The following is a 20,673-nucleotide window of genomic DNA, read 5'->3' on the forward strand; positions in this document are numbered from 1 at the left end:
CAGTCAGGGTCTATTTCTTAGAAAGCTCAGGTAGGTCTGCAGACAGACAGGAAGTGTGTGAGTGAGACAGGTATGCAGGTAGACAGTAAAACAGTGAGGCAGTGAGAGAAAGTGCGGACAGTAGCAGAGTCAACATCTGGATCCAATCTGAGGCCAACAGGAACCAGAACCTGTCTCACTGCCTGTCTATCTGAGGCTAACAAGAAGAGCTGTGTTCATCCAGCTGTCACTCAAACACTGCTACCTGTCTGTCTCACTGTACCTACTCTACCTGTCTCACTGTATGTCTGCAGCCACTTACAAAAGCTGTGTTCATCAGAGATTCAGCTGTCACTCAAACACTGCTACTGTACCTGTCTCACTGCTCCTACAGTTCCTGTCTCACTGCTCGGTGCCTGTCTCACTGTATTTACTGTACTTGTCTCACTGCTGGTCTCCATCCTCACATGCATGTCTTACTGCACAGCTGCTACAGTACCTGTCTCACTGCTGCTACAGTACCTGTCTCCCTGCTCAGTACCTGTCTCACTGCTGCTACAGTACCTGTCTCCCTGCTCAGTACCTGTCTCACTGCTGCTACAGTACCTGTCTCCCTGCTTAGTACCTGTCTCACTGCTCTCTGCCTGTCTACCTGCTCAGTACCTGTCTCACTGTACTCACTGTACCTGTCTCACTGACTGTCTGCAGCCACTAATAAGAAGAGCTGATTTAATCTGAGACCCAGCTGTCACTCAACACTGCTACTGTACCTGTCTCACTTCCTTTCCCACTGCACACTGCCTGTCTCACTGCACAGCTCCTATAGTACCCGTCTCACTGCACAACTCCTATAGTACCTGTCTCCCTGCACAGCTCCTACAGTACCTGTCTCACTGCACAGCTCCTACAGTACAGTACCCGTCTCACTGCACAGCTCCTACAGTACAGTACCCGTCTCACTGCACAGCTCCTACAGTACCTGTCTCACTGCACAGCTCCTACAGTACCTGTCTCACTGCACAGCTCCTACAGTACAGTACCCGTCTCACTGCACAGCTCCTACAGTACCTGTCTCACTGCAAAGCTCCTACAGTACCTGTCTCACTGCACAGCTCCTACAGTACCTGTCTCACTGCACAGCTCCTATAGTACAGTACCCGTCTCACTGCACAGCTCCTACAGTACCTGTCTCACTGCACAGCTCCTACAGTACAGTACCCGTCTCACTGCACAGCTCCTACAGTACCTGTCTCACTGCACAGCTCCTACAGTACAGTACCCGTCTCACTGCACAGCTCCTATAGTACCTGTCTCCCTGCACAGCTCCTACAGTACAGTACCCGTCTCACTGCACAGCTCCTATAGTACCTGTCTCCCTGCACAGCTCCTATAGTACCTGTCTCCCTGCACAGCTCCTACAGTACAGTACCTTATTCAATGCCTGTCTTTCTGCACACCACTAACAGTACAGAGCCTGTCTTACTGCCTGTCTCACTGCTTGCTGCCTGTCTCACTGCTTGCTGCCTGTCTCACTGCTTGCTGCCTGTCTCACTGCACACATCCACCTCTCTCTTTTCCCCTGTCTCTCTCTCTCTCTCTGTTTCTACAGTCAGTGAACACATGGTCTCCACCTGTCTGTCTGCTACAGTCTGAACCACAGAGATTAAGTGTTTACGTCTCAGTGTGAATCCAGCTGTCAATCCAACAGAGACTTCATTGACCTGTCTGTCCCTCCACTCATTTACCTGTCTGTCCCTCCACTCATTTACCTGTCTGTCCCTCCACTCATTTACCTGTCTGTCCCTCCACTCATTTACCTGTCTGTCCCTCCACTCATTTACCTGTCTGTCCCTCCACTCATTTACCTGTCTGTCCCTCCACTCATTTACCTGTCTGTCTCTATAAATAATCTTAATATTCTCAATACCTGTAAATCATTTGTTTAGTATCTCCTGAGTTAATCCTTCCTGACTCATGAGACAAACTGAGCAGCAAAGACTCTCCAACAGGAAGTCAACCATCAGGTCAAATATCTGTCATCTGCCACCGTTTCTCAACCTGTGGGTCAGGACCCTGTGGGGGGTCTGAGGACGGTGATCAGGGGTCACAGGCTGATTGATTGATAGATTGTAAAAAGGAGTAAAAAATATACTATTACACCGTCTATTTCTACACTGATGCACCTTTAGAACGTATTCTCTACAGTAGGGAAAAAACAACGGATCATTTTACACACTACTCATAATAACTCACAAACAATTAATCTGCAGATACCTTTTTTAAACAATCAATTATAGTTTAGTCTTTTTACATCAATAAATGCCAATCACAACTTTACACAACCGGACGTGTGCCTTTAAAATATCTTGTTTTGTGGGAGGAAAAGTCAAAATACACCCAAAATATTTATTTTACAAAGATATGTGACAAAGTAAAGCAGGAAATCCTCTCATGTAAGAGGCTGGAGTTAAAGAACATGGTTATTGTTTCACTTTTCCCACGTGGAAATATGACTGAAACCATTAATTAATCATCATAGTTGTTGTTATGAAGCTCTATACAGTTTGTCAAACCGAGGCATTTTAGTTGTTTAAAAAGAACGTATCTTGACGGTTTTGTTTGTCTGATTGTTATCTTGCTGGGTTTGTTTGACCCATTTTTATGAATGGATGGTAATGTTGGTTGGTCCATCTCTTTCTCCAGACTGAAATACCTCAACAAATATTGGATGGATTTTCATGAAACTTGGTTTAAACATCCATGATGGTAATAACTAGGATTTAGCGCCATCATCAGGTCAAAAACTCACATCTTTCCTGCAGCACTAATCACATTCCCATCACATTTGTCTGAATCGTTGGTGTGTCAAGTTGCTAACAATCAACTCACAAAGTAACATCATCTCTCACTCACCTTTCCTCTCTTTTTCTTCGATGTCCAACTCCTCCATGTTGGTTTCTGCTGGCATTAAGAGGAGGCGTTCCTCAGGTCCATCTTCACTCATTCAATCCTTTATTTGCACCACAGCAGGGAACTGGACAGTGTTACAGCAAAGGGCACAGTGCAGATATAAGAATATTAGATTAAGAGTCAAGAACATGTTGATAAAATACAAATAAGTAAGGGGAGATAACAGAACGTATACAGTAAATGTAAGAAGCAGCTAATAATAACAGTAGTGCATACTGCAAAGTGTAAATATTTCACAGCAGAGATCTGCATGTTAACTGTGACAAATCTCTTTGTATGTGACGGTGATGTGGATAAACAAATGCACAATTGGCAGGTGTTGTTGTGGAGGAATAAAACAAAGACTTCAGTGTCTTCAGAGAGCTGTGTCATCTTATTCCTGCAGCTGTGGACCTGACGTCAGGTTGGGATTAAATGCAGCTTGATGGTCCGTTGAAAAGTGGAGATAAACTAAACAAATCAGACTGAAAATGATGCATCAGGGCTTTAAATGTCTTAAACTGTGAGAACTGAAGACTGACAATAACAAAACAATTACCACAAATAATGCATCCGGGAGTTGGAGCTGACCTGAAATCACGTTAAGATCCTCTTGTTGTCTTTTCTTTCTGCTGCAGCTACAGTTTCTGTCCATCCAGATGAGATCTTAAAGTGTCTCCGTCCTCAGCAGGAAACATTAGCTAAAGTTAAATCAACTTAAACGCTAACTAAGCACCTCAGCATCAGTCCAGCTACTGTAAGAGAGGCTTTGGTGCAAAACATCTGTGTGCAAATGTGTGTGTTAACGTGTGTTCATGTTTGCCCTCCATCCTGGATCTGTTATCTGAGGTGTGTGTGTGTGTGTGTGTGTGTGTGTGTGTGTGTGTGTGTGTGTGTGTGTGTGTGTGTGTGTGTGTGTGTGTGTGTGTGTGTGTGACTTACTGTATCTCTCAGTCTGTGTGTACAAGCAGATAGTCACCTGTTGGTTTCTCACACACACCTTTTCTCTCTTTGAGACACACTGCAGACACGTGCTGCTTTTCAGAAGCATTTCGTTTTTTAATCAGTCAAACATGCATTTCTTTTGTTTCCCTGCTGCTGTATTCTATTTTAAAGGATTCAAAAACCTTTATTTGTCTTTATTTGCAATGTAAATGTGAAATCCCATGCTACTTATACTTAACATAAAAGAAAATAACATTTAATAGTGCAATACAAAGGTGCAATAGACTAAATGTGTTGATGTTTATACCTAAAATGTGTTTTGAAATCACATAAATACCAGTTTTTTAAACCTCGTTACACCCATATTGCTCTTGATTAATAATCACCTGCCTTCTTATAATGTTGTAAATGATTTCAGTGTCTCTAAATGACTTCACAATATAGAGGATTGTCATGTAAACATGCAGAAGTCAGCTAATGCAGTACAATGCAGTACATTTAATTCTGTTTTTAGCCTGTTGAATATGACAAATTGTTGTGTTACATCACATTAAAGTGAATAGTTTTAATATCCTGTACGATTCATGAATTTACATAGAAAATAACCGGTTATTATGTGCTGAGTCGAATCAGAGCCGCCACACTTGAAAAATAATACACAATACATACATCAGTCTTTGCAACCACTTTGCACTGTTCCTTCAACATGAAAATAAAAGCAATTCATGATGATTTTTAAACATCAAACACCTCCATTTATGTAATATACCTTATCCCTTTACTTCAAAGGTTGATACGTTTGTACTTCAGATAAACTGAAGCCCATATTTACCTTCAGACATCGCCATCTTTCCGCCTCACGTGTCCTCTAGTGTGTGTCAAACATTCAGCTGTTAGAAACATCACAACACTCAACAAGAAGCCTGCGTTTCCCATCAGGCAGCAGGGAGAAAAACAACAACAGTGGTGGGGATTAATCCAAAGATAGTTCACATTAATGCAGGAACAACTGGATCTTGAATCTGTGAGAGATTTGTTGTGTTTAAGATGATGAGAGACTCCAGAGGAAAAGAGTGAAGTCACATCATTGAAACTTAGCAATGGAGAGACTTGGAAGAGACCGACATTTGTGAACTGAGTCTGTAGTTTCAAACTAGAAGTCTCACAATCTTAATGCCAAGAGACGTCTGGTCTCGTTTAGCAATACAATTAAGGTTTACAGCTTTTTTAAGAAATAATTGAGAGGTGACACATCTGAAATTCTTGTTGTATTTAATTTGACATCACTCTTCTTTTATTAGGGTCTGAGACCTAGGTCGGCGAAGACCCTATTGAAATCGGTCGCGCAGCGACCGATAAACCTTTGACCCCCGCAACATATGTGAAAACTCACCAAATTTTGCACGCGCGTCAGAAGTGGTGCAACTTCAGATGTGTAATTGGTTCCGGAACTTTGCGTAAAAAATTGCGTAGGCCACGACCACTTCCGTTTTTAACCTAAACTCCCCCCACTTTAACTTTCACGTAAACGAACGAAACTCGCTACGCATATCTCGGGTGCGGAGACAAACCAAAAAGCCTCTTGAAGGGGTGTAAAATAACGTACAGGAAGCTGGCCATTTTGAATTTGGAGTCGGAAAAACGCGATTTATCGCGTTTTTCGTCCTCCGCACGAAATCTATCTTCTCCCAGGGACTTTATCCGTACGACTCGAAATTCGTCGGGTAGCATCTCGAGACATGGGCAATTAAAAGTTATCACGGAAGTTTTTTTCTTTCGCACGGCACAGCCGTTATTTGGCGCCAAAGTTCGCGTTCGCTTGATGCTAGGCCCATCAAACGCCATGGAATACGATGATGTCATAACTGAAACTGACATGCTCACAACGCCACCAAACTTCACATGATGGTTAACACTGCGGCCCTGAACAGCTCTACGTCAAAGTTTATGTTACTTAATATGGCGTTACCATGGCAACGCATCCCTCGCCGTAAAACACGATGTTGTCTTAATTCAATGGAAAAGGTTCAAAACGGCACCAGACTTCAGATGACAGTTAATGGTCCGGCCCTCAACAGCTCTACGTGAAATCTGAGATCTCACCGTATGCCGTTTCCATGGCAACGCATCCCTAGCCGTAAAACACAATGTTGTCTTAAGTCAATGGAAAATGTTCCAAACTGCACCAGACTTCAGATGACAGTTAATGGTCCGGCCCTCAACAGCTCTACGCCAATTCTGGGATGTCATCATATGCCGTTTCCATGGCAATGAATCACTCGCCGTAAAACACGATGTTGTCTTAAGTCAATGGAAAATGTTCCAAACTGCACCAGACTTCAGATGACAGTTAATGGTCCGGCCCTCAACAGCTCTACGCCAATTCTGGGATGTCATCATATGCCGTTTCCATGGCAACGAATCACTCGCCGTAAAACACGATGTTGTCTTAATTCAATGGAAAACCTTCCAAACGGCACCAGACTTCAGATGACAGTTAATGGTCCGGCCCTCAACAGCTCTACGTGAAATCTGAGATCTCACCGTATGCCGTTTCCATGGCAACGGATCCCTCGCCGTAAAACACGATGTTGTCTTAAGTCAATGGAAAATCTTCCAAACTGCACCACACTTCAGATGATGGCTAGTAGTCCGGCCCTCAACAGCTCTAGGTGAAATCGGAGATCTCACTGTATGCCGTTTCCATGGCAACGCATCCCTAGCCGTAAAACACAATGTTGTCTTAAAGCTCCCATGTCATGCTTTTCCGGTTATTACCCGTCCCCTTGTGTGTTATGAAGGTTTTTATGCATGTAAACGGTGTGCAGAGTCAAAACCCTCAAAGTACACCCTGTAGCGAGTAAAACTCTAACACAGAAAATACCTCCCCAAAACGCCTCGTTGGAGATACGTCACTGCCCATTTGATTCTTCCGGGTACCGCCTGATGTCATGCGGTACCCGGAACGAAATGGACCAATCCCGAAGAGCTATGGCCACACCAGCAGCGGCGTGTTCCTCCTCCAGAGGTTCGAAGAACCGGCATTTCACAGACGAAAGCTTCCAAAACATTGCCCAGTTTGAGGCCGGATATGCACAGCTTGTTTGGACCGTTTGGAGCAGGGGAAGATCTGGGTATACAACCTGTAAGTTTGCATTGTTATTTGTGTATTTATCAAACAAGACTGTTTAAATGTGTAAACTGTGTTGGACTGCTAAGCCATTGACACAGTGCTAACTGTGCTAACTAAGTTGCTAGCGTTTCCATATATCAACTCTAATATCAGCAGATGGCCTTGCATACATGTATCTCATAGCAGGAGAATGTCTGCATTCACACACACGGAATACTCATACAGTATACTGTACTGTGATTTACCGTACATTGTGACCGTACATATACTGCATGTAGCTAACGAGGCTAGCTGTATGCTAGCGCAAAACAATGTATTCATGCAAGTTACATTGTATGGTAGCAGAATACCCGTATACGATTGCAATTATAAACACGTTATTGCTAGCCTAATATGAACCACTAGCTTTTGTTCATAGTAGTTTTATTACACTGCATTATAGTTGCCTTTCCTCCAAGCTAACGTTCATATCGTGTTAGCTACCAAGGTAAACAAAGCTAGGTTAGCATATTAGCAGGCAAGCTGTTCATTACACAACTACTACTAACGAATCTAAAACAACTAAGTTTCTCTAATATTTTGTGATTTGCATTTGATTTCGTCCAGCCAGATCCTGGCGGACAATCCATGACGTGCTAAAAGGCACTTCTACTACTACTGAGGCGTCGTGCTAAAAGGCACCGCACTGACTGTGCGCAGGCAAGATGCAAGGAGGAGGAATGGATGATATACCGTGTATATATGTATATTTATGTTCATTTTGTACATTTCTAAAAATAAAGTTTAATGGAAATACTTAGTAGGCCTATCCTTTCTTCCCTGAATTCATATATAGCAAACCATGATTTGATTTCTCATCAAACAGTAGTAGTTTATAACGGGTAAAAATAACTTACTCTTTGTTATGAGCGGCTCGTAGGCCACAAAGACAAGGAGACATACACGAGTTTACAAAACCACGGCACATTTATTGTGATAAATGCAGAGATAGGTGGTTGAGAGGATCGCAGAGTTAGTCTTCCTGCAGCCGCTTTGGAGAGAGACTGGGGCCGTAGTGTCCGGAGGTGTCCGTGATCGTGCTGATTAGCCTCTTCAGCTCCACCCCATCGTAAGACAAAGGCCCTGGGGCCGTCACACTCTTCTATAACAACAGTTAAAAATATATATGTATATAAAATATACCGCTGTACCGACGCCATGATAAGACTGATGTTACGCTGAGAGCAGCCGGGAAAAGCACTGTTAGACATGGGCGCAGCCTCTCTGGTGGTTGACTAATCAGAACGAGTGGCCGAGCTGACCAATCGGAGCACACTAGGCTCACAGGGAGGGGGGGGCAAGAGCTCCAACGAGTCGTTTAGTGGAGAAAGTGAATACTGCTGAATACACATGCTTGACAGAGATGCTGTATGCGAAACCAATGTGAGTTTGGAAAATTGCACAGTATAAATCTATTTTAGTATACCTCAACAATGTAATTATGATCAGTGGAAATGGCCATGACATGGGCCCTTTAAGTCAATGGAAAATGGTCCAAACTGCACCAGACTTCAGATGACGGCTACTAGTCCGCCCCTCAACAGCACTATGCCAATTATGGGATGTCATCATATGCCGTTTCCATGGCAACGCATCCTTCGCCATAAAACACAATGTTGTCTTAAGTCATTGGAAAATGGTCCAAACTGCACCAGACTTCAGATGACGACTACTAGTCCGCCCCTCAACAGCTCTACGCCAATTCTGGGATGTCATCATATGCCGTTGCCATGGCGATAGATCACTCGCCATCAAACACAATGTTTACTGTATGATACTGCTGTAACTCCCATTTACGTTGTCCGATCGGCCTGAAACTTCCCACGTTTGCCAACGGCCGAGTCCGGAAAACTACTGCATGATACCTCGACGTGCGGACAACAGCCTGCGGAGCGTCGAAGACCCGCTCAACGCTGCTTGCAGCTTTAATTATAATTGTATTTATATTCATTATGTTTTTATTTTATTTAGATTTGAATAGTTTTATTGAATTTTATTAATTTGTATTAATTTTGTATTATTTTTAAGTATTTTTTTTTTTATTAATGCATTACTGTCTTAATACTTTTAATGTCGCAGCTGATCAAATATAGACATATCTTGCTTGGTAATTAAATCTCTAATTAAACATGAACATATTCTCTTAATAATCAGAAACTGCAAAGTAATTTATTTTGTAGGTTTTTTTTTTAGACGTACTTTAGTCAAAGGATTGAAGAAGCATACAAATAAAAATACGTACTTAAAATACCTACAAATTGTACTTAATTGCAGTTCTTGAATTAATGTACTGAGTTACTTTCTACCACTGTTACCCTCTGACATAATGTAGTTATAGCTTGCTTGAGTCTGGAGTGTATCTCAGGTTAATGCAGTGTAACTTCCTCTCAGAGTGTGTTCTGCAGGCTGCAGGTCTTTAGAGGCCGATGAACAGGAAGTCTGCAGGATGCATTAACTCCTTCGCTCCACAGGGGGCAGCAGCAGGAAGTCCGGATGTTTGCTACCGTTCGGTCACATGATGACGCTTGTTTTAGTAGCTAGGAGTTCATTAAATGCATGAGGTTATATTCCACTCTCCTTCCTGTTATTGTGTTAGAGATAATATTTAAAACCCTTTTTTCGCAAGGGATTGACAGTGTCATTTAAAAAGCCCAAACAATTAGGCATTAAAAATCATAATGTCATGTCTCGAAAAGTCATTGTAAAAGTTCATTCTTTAAGCTAGCTTTTGTCATGTCCCTTTGTCTTGTGCCTTCCCTGTTTTATTTTGAAAAGTAATTCTCCCTCTCGTTTCAGGTCACTGTGCTCCCCGCCCCTAAGTGTATCCTGCGTTTGTGATTGTTTACCCCGCCCTGATTGTTTCCACCTGTGCCCCTTACCTTGTGTGTATTGTCTTAGTCTCCACCTGTCCTGTGCCAGTTCGTCTTCTTTCATGACTCGACATAGCAGCGTACATTTAAGCCTGATCCATGTTTGTTGTTTTGTTTTAAGTTCCTTGTGGAGGTATTTAGTTTCTCCTCGAAAGAGTGATTTTCTGTTCTTTGTTTTGTTACTGTGGAAATTCCAGTAAAGTACGTTATTATTTGAAACCATCTGAGTCTGAGTTGTGCATTTGAGTTCATGTCTCTGAGTTCACCCCTTGACACATAGTTAGCCTGCACGCTATTCGGCTGCCGCTAACGTTAGCTCAACTTGTTTCTCCGTTTACTTAACACTGATGTTTATAAAGATTTGACGGGTGGACGAATTATCCTCAAAAGTCATAGCCTCTCCGAAACAAACAGGCATGCTGATTAAAAACCTGTGAAAATACTGAAAATATCTGTTTCACGTAAAAAAATCTGTGAAACTCTACATGCTACAAGCTAAAAGCTAATGTTAGCTCAGCTTGTTTCTCTGATAACGTAAGATCCAGAAATTCAAGGGGGTGATTACAAGGAGCCACATTATCCTCAGTAGTCACCTCCTCTCCAAAACAAACAGTTCATGATTAAGAACATGTAAAAACACTGAAAATATCAGTTTCACATAAAAAAATCTGTGTTTCCCCAGTCGACAGAGCTAGCTAAATGCTAACGTTAGGTCAGCTTGTTTCTCTGAAAACTTCAGATCCAGAATGACTAAAATCCTTCGCCTGTTTAAAATAGAGAGTTTAAAGCACCAAGATCTATAAATGTGTGTTCAAATATGGCTTAAAACTGGATACAAATAAAAATGTTTACCGCTTCTGGTACTGACTCATGCTTAAAGGAGATATGACGCCATTGCAGAGACTTGGATATAGATAGCAGTTACCGATACCAGAGGAAAAACTACACATTCATCTGAAACTACACAACTCTACTCAATATATACCATAGGTGTATTACTTTTTAATCACTTTAATGCGAAAATGTCAAATAATTACCTTTAATGTTAGAATCGTTTACCAAATAATCAACTTGAAAAAGTATACCTTCACAAACTAGAACGTCTTGTAAACGGTGTCTAAAAAGATGATGCTTTGTAAAAGAGAGAAAGTTTTATGTTAACGTGTGTGTGTGTGTGTGTGTGTGTGTGTGTGTGTGTGTGCGTGCTTGCGTGTGTGTGTTTGATTGTGTGTGTGTGTGTGTGTGTGTGTGTGTGTGTGTGTGTGTGTGTGTGCAAGACAAAGACTCCTTAGTATAACTTTCTGTAGGCGATCCCCCCACCTTCACCCCTTTCCTGTCTCTCTCTCCGACCACTCACCGAACAACAATCACACACACACACACACACACACACACACACACACACACACACACACACACACACACACACACACACACACACACACACACACACACACACACACACACACACTGCCCCCCTCAGCGCATGTTCTATAATTATCCACAAAGAGCATCATTCAGCTTTCTTGTTAAACATTGAACTGACTGTTTTTCTAACACAGCTGTTAAAAATAGAAGTGGAGATCCAATTTCCTTTAATTAACACTTTGAACAAATTAAAACCGCGTCTGCTCTCTGCGCCACCACTGGGAATACACTTTATTTATAGAAAACAAATAGTGTTGTGTATACCGCATGAACTTATAGGATAAGTATGATATATGTGATGTGAAATCTGGAAGAAAATGTGCTTTTTAATGGAAAATCACAGAACATAAGCGCACTTTGTGGAGCCGTTTGATGCCACATACAGTAGGAGAGTATTTTATAGAGCTGCTTGTTAAAAAGGAGTTGTTGACGTTGGCATGAAAGTGAGATTACAGCGACAAATGAAACAGTGGCTTTTTTATTAAAAGGTCTTTTCAAGTGCAGGCAGTAAACATAAACCGCTGGATTTCCTGCAGTCTGAGTTTTGTTGCAGCAGAGACTCAGAGGAGAACATGTTCAAAGTGTAAAGCAGCTTTATTGTAAGTTTCCAGCTACATAAAGACAGGATGACCTTTAAAAAACATTAAAGTGCACAGTCAGGCTGCGGTGGGAAAAGTACTATTGACATCAGAGTAGAAATATTTTTGTTAGAATCATTTGTTTGTCCAGCATTTTAGTTAGAGGTGTAGTACAATTTTACGGATTGAAATGTCTTAAAATGACCTGTGTTTTATAATATGATCATAGCACGGTCCCTTTAATGGTGGTATATAAGGAGGCTTGTGGTGCAGTGGGTTGTGCGTTGGTGTTCGTAACAGGTTCAAACCCCACTGCAGTCAGCATGTCGTTGTGTCCCTGAGACACTTCACCCCAAAGTGCTCCTGTGGGGATTGTCCACAGTATTGAGGATGTAAGTTGCTTTGGATAAAAGCGTCTAACAAGTGACATGTAATGTAATGTAATATAACTTAGCTTAGACATGGTTTACGACCTAAAGGAAAGAATTGCGAAAGGTGAGACTGTGATGTTGATTTAAAGTTTGTACACAGATACTATTACAACATTAAAGGAGTATTTTGGATTGGAAAATGTAATTGAGACACCTAAAAAAACTAAATATTAGTTGAAATAGATGCTATATTTATAATATTTTCACTGTTTTATATGGGGAAAACAAGCCGGTATCTATGCTGACTCCCTCGTCAAATTAATTGTTCCTCACAGAACACTGTAGTTTCTTGTCTATTGGTTGGTCTGTTTGTGTTATTATGTGACTTTGGTGACTCTTAATGAAACCTTTAAAACACCAAACGCACACAGTAACACGTACTAAGTGACACAGAGTGACGCCAGAATACTAGTTTTGTCAATCGAGTTTGTTGGCTTCAGTTCTGACAGCAAGGTAAAGAGCTGAAAATGTGTACATAAAATGTGCTCTTAAATTGATATTGATTAATTTAGGTGTCCACATACGTCCACATAAATGCTTATACCTTATCTACACTGACTGAAGAAGCACCTCATATAACCCCACTTCAAAAATCAGAACTTTTCCCACAATAAGGAGGAAAATCTGATTATTTGGCTTGGTAGTTTATGGGATATTTTACAACATAACAAAAATAAACAGGACCCTTTTTCTTGGGAATGAGAAAAACACATAAGGATCCATGGAGGACACTTAATACCAGAGGACATCCATCATGGTACAAACAGTAGGAAACATAAAAATGATATTTCATTTGCACTTTTAAATTGTTCACCAGATCCACCGGGTCTGAAGTCCAAGAGTCTAAGAAGGAGGAAGGTCAGTGAGGAAATATAGCATTCAAAAAGCTCTTTATTGTTCTCATACTGCCTGTGCTGCAGCACCTCTTTTCACCCTCTGTCTGAAACCAGAGCCCAGTCTGCTCTGATTGGTCAGCTGGCCGGCTCTGTTGTGATTGGTCAACCACTCAGAGATGTCCCGCCCCTTAGACTATCACGCACAATGTGTTGGAGTGCTAGCCAATAGAAGCGTGAGTGTTTTTTTGTATTTTCTAACTTTTTCAGACACATATTTTGCATTTAAGATCAAACAAAGTGAATTCTTTCTAGCTTCTTTCCAAAAAGTGGAAGACATAATGTGCTCCGAGTGTTTGGCCTCGCCTCCGTTCACAGAAGTAAAAAATACTTGGATAAGAGAAAGCCAACGAGACAAACAGAGACACAAACAGAGGTCTTTTGTGCTCGTGTACATCTGTTCAGACTCTGGCTCTTACTTAAAAAGAGATAAGCCCCTGAAGGACCCTCTCAGCGGCCCTGACGAAGAGAGGTGTCTCTATTTGTGCCTGTTTGAGTTGACTGTGTGCCCTGAAGGTAAACAGACGTTATCATTATTCCTCTGCTGCTGCTATGGAGGCGGATACTGACAGACACACAGGCAGATTAGTGTGTGTGTTTATGTGTGTGTGTGTGTGTGTGTGTTTAGCAGGAATTATCGAGCTCCTTCTCCAGGTGTGTGCAGTCGAGTGTTTTACGACGGGGCAGGACTGGAATCTGCAACACACCCAACATGCACATCATTATCACCTCACAAACACAACGAGGGGAATTTACTGACGCTTTTACACTCATCACAAACGTTCAGGACTTTTTTAGGGTCATTCTAGGTGAAAAATAATTCCTAAAGTCGATCAGATTAAAACAGTAGGAGATTGTTCAAATATGGCTCGTGGAAAGTGCAAAAAATACCACAAAAACGCACATACAATCCCAAATGATTGAGCACCGATTGGTTTTACGATAAACCAAGAGGCTTTCTTGTGCGTCTCACCATGCTACATACAGCTACTAGATCTCATATCTGTAGGTGAAACCACAACGAGGGGCTGCCTTTTAGCGACTCTTAGGGCACCCTTTTTGTCTGCATCCCGAAAACAATACAGCTGAAAATAAATCCACTGTTTTTAGTAAACGTTGAGGCTCTGCTCTCTGGTTGCTATATCGTTTCTGTCCACTGCTCGTCATACTTGGATGGGTAAAAGACTAACTGACTGTGTGTGTAAATGTGTGACATTTAGAAGGGGATTTAAGGATGTAATTTGGGACCTGGCTTTGCTGGCCTTTTTGACCAAACGCCCAGAAAGTGCGTCAGATGTTGAATCACTTTTTCTAAGCGGTGGAACTACAACTTCTGTGTCAGTTTGTGACGTAATTGGGGAGTTACCACAAATAACCTCTTGTGCATTTCCCTCTGTTCCTCCTTATCTCTCCTGCATATTGAGCAATACCATTATTATTAATAATGTTCTATAAATAACGTGCAATAAGGTATCTGCCACTACGTTTTTTGCACTAAATACTGTTAATATTTACATTAATTATGTGACCGTCTACTGTATGTTTCCTGTAGATATTGAATTGCTCTTTTTACCGCACTGTTTGTGTACAGTTTTATTATTATTATGCTGCTGTGTTTATTGTATTGTTGTAACTCTGGCACAACAATTTCCGTATCTTATCTTATGTTATCTTATCTCTCCTCCACAGTGTGATCCAGATCCAGCTGTGAGATCATTATCATCAGGATGAAGATGAGACTCGTCTTCCTCTTCCTGACGCTCGTCGTCCTCGTCGCTGCCCGACCCAAAGCAGGTCAGTCTGAACACACTGAGGGAACAATTACAAGAACAGCAGCAGGAAAGTGTTACAAAAAGATCCTCCTGTGCATCATGACTTTACTTTAAGGCCCTAATGCTTTTGGACGTATCAGATTTATACGTTTGGATGCAGTTGAAACATCTGCAGCCGGATTGACTTGATTTATGCGAGCAGACGACGAGGTGGACATATTTATAAGATGTTAAAAAACCCGCCGTTTGCTCATGTCTGTTTGAAACCGAAGACAGATCCCACTCGTCTACTTTCACCCCCTCTGCTGTCACAAGAAGAAATCCTGGACGTGCATTCATACTCTTTCAAACTCTTAAAGAAATACACAGACCTGCTTTATCCCTCCTCCATGACTGCTGTGTTTCTGAGCAGAGATGATGTTACAGACTAAAGACTAAAACATGTGGCTGAAGAGGAGTGAGTTCAGGAGGTAAATGATGTGAAAGTCATACCTGTAAAACTGAAAACCACACACACCAAGCTGTGAGAACAGAGGCTCTTTGTAGTGAGAATTCAAACACAAAAACAATACCCTTTATAAATGCATTGAGAGCCAAACACGGTTATTTTTTAATCAGAATCACATTCCACATCGGGCCAATTTAACACCTTACAAAATCAGAGGTACAATGCAGATGAAAAGCAAAAGGGGAAAGAGAAGACGTATATATTAAATAAAAAGGCAAGCACACTTTATTTAAAAAAAGCAAATACAATTAAGTACAGCATGTTAAAAAAACAAGTAGCAGTATTTTAAAACGGGTGTTGATGATTAATCAAAGTGCCCCCAGGCTACAGGAGTGACCTGACCTGATGTATATAATGTAACTGAAAATATAACGTATCAAAGAAGCTGATCATTTTAACAAATTGGTAATTGTAAAGTAATTGAGTTAATTGCACACGAGCAGTGGTTTTGCGTAAGAGTTTTATATAAAAGCACATTTCAGCAACAAGGCACTTAAAGGGCTTTACTGCACATAAAACAATAACAATAATTATATAAAGGACATTTAAATACAATCAAAAAGTTTTAACGAGAGAATAGAACGTTTAAAAAACCTAAAAAAGAGTACCTGTTTCTCAACTAGTTAAGCATTCATTTGGTTAAAAAAAAGGCACTCTTCTAGCAAAAACACAAAAACAGATAACCCAGCTCTATTTTAAAATGTACAGGAATTGTCTATGTTTTTAAACTTCATGAAATAACCATCTGTTTAAAGCCTTTTCAACTTATTAGAGTGCCCCTTTCTTCCCCTTCGTTTTGCAAATTATGTTCTATCACAGTCCTGCCCTCTAACATTTTTCGACGTGATTGATTTCCCTTTTCATTCCTCGGTGTTGATCCTTCCTCCTCCCTCTCTCAGGTCCGAAGCAGAAGTGTAAGTCCGGCCCGGTGGATCTGGTGTTTCTGATCGACAGCTCTCGCAGCGTCCGGCCTCACGAGTTCGAGACCATGAGGAAGTTCATGATCGACATCCTGAGCACGCTGGACATCGGACTCAACGCCACCAGAGTGGGGGTGGTGCAGTACTCCAGCCAGGTACTGTCGGCCATGATGTATTTAGTTCATGTCCCATGGCCCTTTTCCCCACTTCTGGTTAATGCATATGTGATCCTTCTCGGTTTAGCACTAGCAGCGTTGTAAACCATGAATTTTAATTAAGAGCATTATTATGCTGCTGTGTTTATTGTATTTTTGTAACTCTGGCACAACATTTTTCTTGGGGATAAATAAAGTCTTATCTTATCTTATCTTAAAGGTTGATAGGGCTAGCGAGGCTAAGTAATGAAATAGCAATGACGCTATTGCAAACACAAAACATGGCAATGTAGAAGCGCCATAGATCAGGCGAGGAACATGGTAAACGTTCCTTTTTCTGTCTCCAGGTCCGCACTGAGTTCTCCCTGAAGGCTCACGCTAAACTGGACAGGATGGTGAAGGGCATCAACGAGATCATCCCTCTGGCTCAGGGCACCATGACCGGTCTCGCCATCAAATTCGTGATGGACACAGCTTTCGTCGCGGAGGAGGGAGACAGGCCGAAGGTATCTACACATTTCTAACAACTAACACTTTAAAATAAACATTGTCTTCCAGGCGAGGCAACTGGAAGTGGTTTCCGGGTTTAAGTCGAGTCCTCACTGACACTAAGAAAGTGGATCACATCACTCCTGTTCTGAAGTCTTTACACTGGCTTCCTGTGTGTCAAAGAATTGATTTAAAATATACTGCTGCTGGTTTATAAAGCATTGTATGGTCTAGGCCCAAAATACATGTCTGACCTCCTGCTAAATGATGAACCATCCAGATCTCTCAGGTCTTCTGGTCAGCTTTCTGTCCCCAGAGTCAGAACTAAACAGGTAGAAGTTCAGTTATTATGCTCCAAATATCTGGAACAAACTCCCAGAAACCTGCCGGTCCGCTGCAACTCTTACTACTTTTAAATCCAGGCTGAAGACTTTCCTTGTTGCCGCTGCTTTTAATTGAACTATTCATATCTCACACTGCACTGTCACTTTTATTCATGTATTTTTTCTTTTAATGTTTTTTTATTATCTTTTCTTTTTAATGACTGTTTTTATGTCTTTCATTTTTGTAAAGCACTTTGAATTGCCTTTTGTTGAAAGGTGCTATATAAATAAACTTGCCTTGCCTTGCCTTAAGAACTCATTCCTGCTTCACTATAAAGCAGAAAGCCTTTTCACCTGATGACTGTTTCCTCTCCTCAGGTGCCCAACGTAGTGGTGATCGTGACAGACGGTCGTCCTCAGGATCGAGTGGCAGAAGTGGCGATTGAGGCAAGAGAAAAAGGAATCGAGATCTTCGCTGTGGGCGTGGCCAGAGCAGATATGGCGTCCCTCAGGGCGATGGCGTCCCCTCCATTCGAGGACCACGTCTTCCTGGTCGAGTCTTTTGATCTGATCCATCAGTTCGGACTGCAGTTCCAGGACAAACTCTGCGGTAAAAATAATCTCTCTGTGTCTCATCTGTTAAACCTCTCAGTAAAACAGCTGCTCAATTTAGTTTTTATCAAACAAACAGAGGCACTCTTTGCATCTGTTGAGAACAAAAGCCCACAATTAAAGAAAGTATGTTATTATAAATGGGAATCAATTAATTTCCTGAATTTATAAAATTAACAGTATTTATTCTCATAATTTGACCCTACAGCATCCAATCAAGTTGATAGAGGGAACCATGCAGTACCAACGTTGCGCCAGTAGGAAAATAAAAGTGATACCTACTGTAAGTTAATTTAGTCTGCGTACAAGAACTACGCTGATCAGAAGCGTATTATGACTTGATGAGAAATCTGAAATTTGCTCTAAAGCACACAGTTCATTTAAAATAGGACTAATAAATATCAATATATTTACCCAGCGGTTTTAAGCAATCATGACTAAATCATGCATTCAAAATAGTATATAGCAGTAGAAGTACAAAACCTCACCAAATACATATTTACTGTGAAGTCAACAAAACTATTCCAACTTTGACAGAAACTTAATAATAATAATAACTTTATTTATAAGCACCTTTCCTGCAAGATGCAGCCCAAAGTCCTTTAGAGAACAAGACAAGATACATAAAAGACTAAAGAGTAAGGAACATAATTAAAAACAAGAGACAGAAAGAGTTATATCACAACACCATAAAACATGAGCAGTGATCCCAATAAAATTACCCAAAATTAAAAGCCATATTCATGCACAACCCCGTCCCTCTTATTATGACGCTCGTAGAGTAAGCATGTTTTCTAAAGAGTGATGAACTGGATCTGAACCGTGTGTGTGTCTCTGCTTCAGGAGTGGATCTGTGTGTGGAGTCGAAGCACGGCTGTGAGCAGATCTGTGAGAGTTCTCCAGGATCTTTCCACTGCCTCTGTCTGCCCGGATACTCTCTGAACGAGGACGGGAAGACATGTGCAGGTAACAAGAGGAACAATACTGACATGTTTTTATAATAATTATAGTGCATTATTAGAGAGCTTTTCTTGAAACTCAAAGACACTATACAGAGTAAAAAATCATAAAAACATAATTAAAACAACACACTTAAAATGAGTAAAACACAACATTAATTACATATTTTTGGTACATTAGTGTCACATTGGCTCAAAAGCAGGAGTTTTAAAGTATCACATTGTGGGCAAACAAAATCGAGAACACTGCCACAAATGTGTGTGTGTGTGTGTGTGTGTGTGTGTGTGTGTGTGTGTGTGTGTGTGTGTGTGTGTGTGTGTGTGTGTGTGTGTGTGTGTGTGTGTGTGTGTGTGTGTGTGTGTGTGTGTGTGTGTGTGTGTGTGTGTGTGTGTGTTTCAGCCATTGACCTGTGTGCGGAGGGGAAACACGACTGTGAGCAGATCTGCAACGCCTCTCCGGGCGCTTTCACCTGCGACTGCAACGCAGGATACAAACTGAACGACGACAAGAAGTCCTGCTCAAGTGAGTCACACACACACACACACACACACACACACACACACACACACACACACACACACACACACACACACACACACACACACACACACACACACACACACACACACACACACACACACACACACACACACACCTGTTGTCAGCTGCTGGCTTTATATTGAGAAGTTTGTTCGGCTTGAATTCATGCTCATCATACTGAAATGGATTCAGAGCTTCACAAAATGCTGATTCATGATTTCTCTGCTGTGTCATGAAGAGGGTTTGCATCATGCCCTGTTTGTCTCATTAAAATACTTTAAATCCTTTATATTCGAGAACATCTAAAATTATAATCACTGGACAAGAAGAGCCTTATTAAAAACCCATAAATATGTCAACTAAGGAAAACAACAAGTGTTATTCTCACTCTTAAATCGTAGAGACTTGTTGTTATTTCAGGCTTTAAAACTAAATATATGAATGATCTTAACCAGGCATAAAGCGCACACACCTGGAGAGCATGAGAAACTGGACGATCGTAGACGTGTTTCAAGACCGGTTAGTAGTTTGCTGACACTATCCTAGGACAGACCACTATAAAACCACCGAATATAGTGGGTAGCAGAGTCAAAATGACGGTTCGTTAAAAGTGAAAACATCTGTAAGTTTAGGGAGTGCTCCATTTATATGCAGATTTGTTTTCTGTGAGCGAGGCACACATTTTAAATGCATAGAGCTGCCCAGTTTAACTCCCGGTGGTGATAGGTAGGGAGAGGTTGTGATGTAAGAGGGAGACATTGCCATGTTCGCGATATACTGTAGTATATTCGATATTTTCTCAACTCTCAGAAAAAATGCCGAGGGACGGACATCGGTGACCTCAATGGTACGTCCATGATCATGGGGTACCACTTGAATTACGATATGCAAAACAAATCCGCCCAATTATGCCACAATCATGACTCCTATAGTTTCCTGGTTTATCTAAAGTCTAATTCCCTGACAGACAAAGAGACCTCTGATGCGACCCCTCTCTTGTTTTTGCTGCTCGCTGCTTATGCCTCGCTGCTCTCCTCCTCCTCAGTGATCGACTTCTGTTCGTTTGGGAACCACAGTTGTGATCATGAGTGTGTGAGTGTGCTGAACGGCTATCATTGCCGCTGTCAGGAGGGTCATCGACTGCTGGAG

At 41.5% G+C, this 20,673-nt stretch overlaps 3 protein-coding genes across 3 annotated transcripts in view; 1 reads left to right on the forward strand and 2 right to left on the reverse strand.

Annotated features, from left to right (window-relative positions):
* The window catches only part of rbpjl (recombination signal binding protein for immunoglobulin kappa J region-like), a 29,481-nt gene extending 26,534 nt beyond the window's left edge, over window positions 1-2,947 (reverse strand). The window contains exon 1 of the mRNA XM_034121515.1: window positions 2,893-2,947. Coding sequence (XP_033977406.1) covers window positions 2,893-2,947 — 55 coding nt within the window. The remainder of the gene's footprint in view (window positions 1-2,892) is intronic.
* LOC117475663 (nuclear factor 7, brain-like) overlaps window positions 1-20,673 on the reverse strand; it is an 863,632-nt gene that overhangs the window by 324,668 nt on the left and 518,291 nt on the right. The gene's annotated exons all lie outside the window — the stretch shown is intronic.
* Window positions 1-20,673, forward strand: part of matn4 (matrilin 4) — a 41,759-nt gene that overhangs the window by 4,387 nt on the left and 16,699 nt on the right. Inside the window, exons 2-8 of the mRNA XM_034121981.1 lie at window positions 14,935-15,039; window positions 16,425-16,600; window positions 16,948-17,106; window positions 17,791-18,022; window positions 18,868-18,990; window positions 19,384-19,506; window positions 20,570-20,673. The exon at window positions 20,570-20,673 is cut by the window's right edge and continues 19 nt beyond it. Coding sequence (XP_033977872.1) covers window positions 14,973-15,039; window positions 16,425-16,600; window positions 16,948-17,106; window positions 17,791-18,022; window positions 18,868-18,990; window positions 19,384-19,506; window positions 20,570-20,673 — 984 coding nt within the window. The 5' untranslated portion in view covers window positions 14,935-14,972. The remainder of the gene's footprint in view (window positions 1-14,934; window positions 15,040-16,424; window positions 16,601-16,947; window positions 17,107-17,790; window positions 18,023-18,867; window positions 18,991-19,383; window positions 19,507-20,569) is intronic.

Source organism: Trematomus bernacchii, unplaced genomic scaffold (genome assembly GCF_902827165.1).
Source record: "Trematomus bernacchii unplaced genomic scaffold, fTreBer1.1, whole genome shotgun sequence".
Lineage (NCBI taxonomy): Eukaryota > Metazoa > Chordata > Actinopteri > Perciformes > Nototheniidae > Trematomus > Trematomus bernacchii.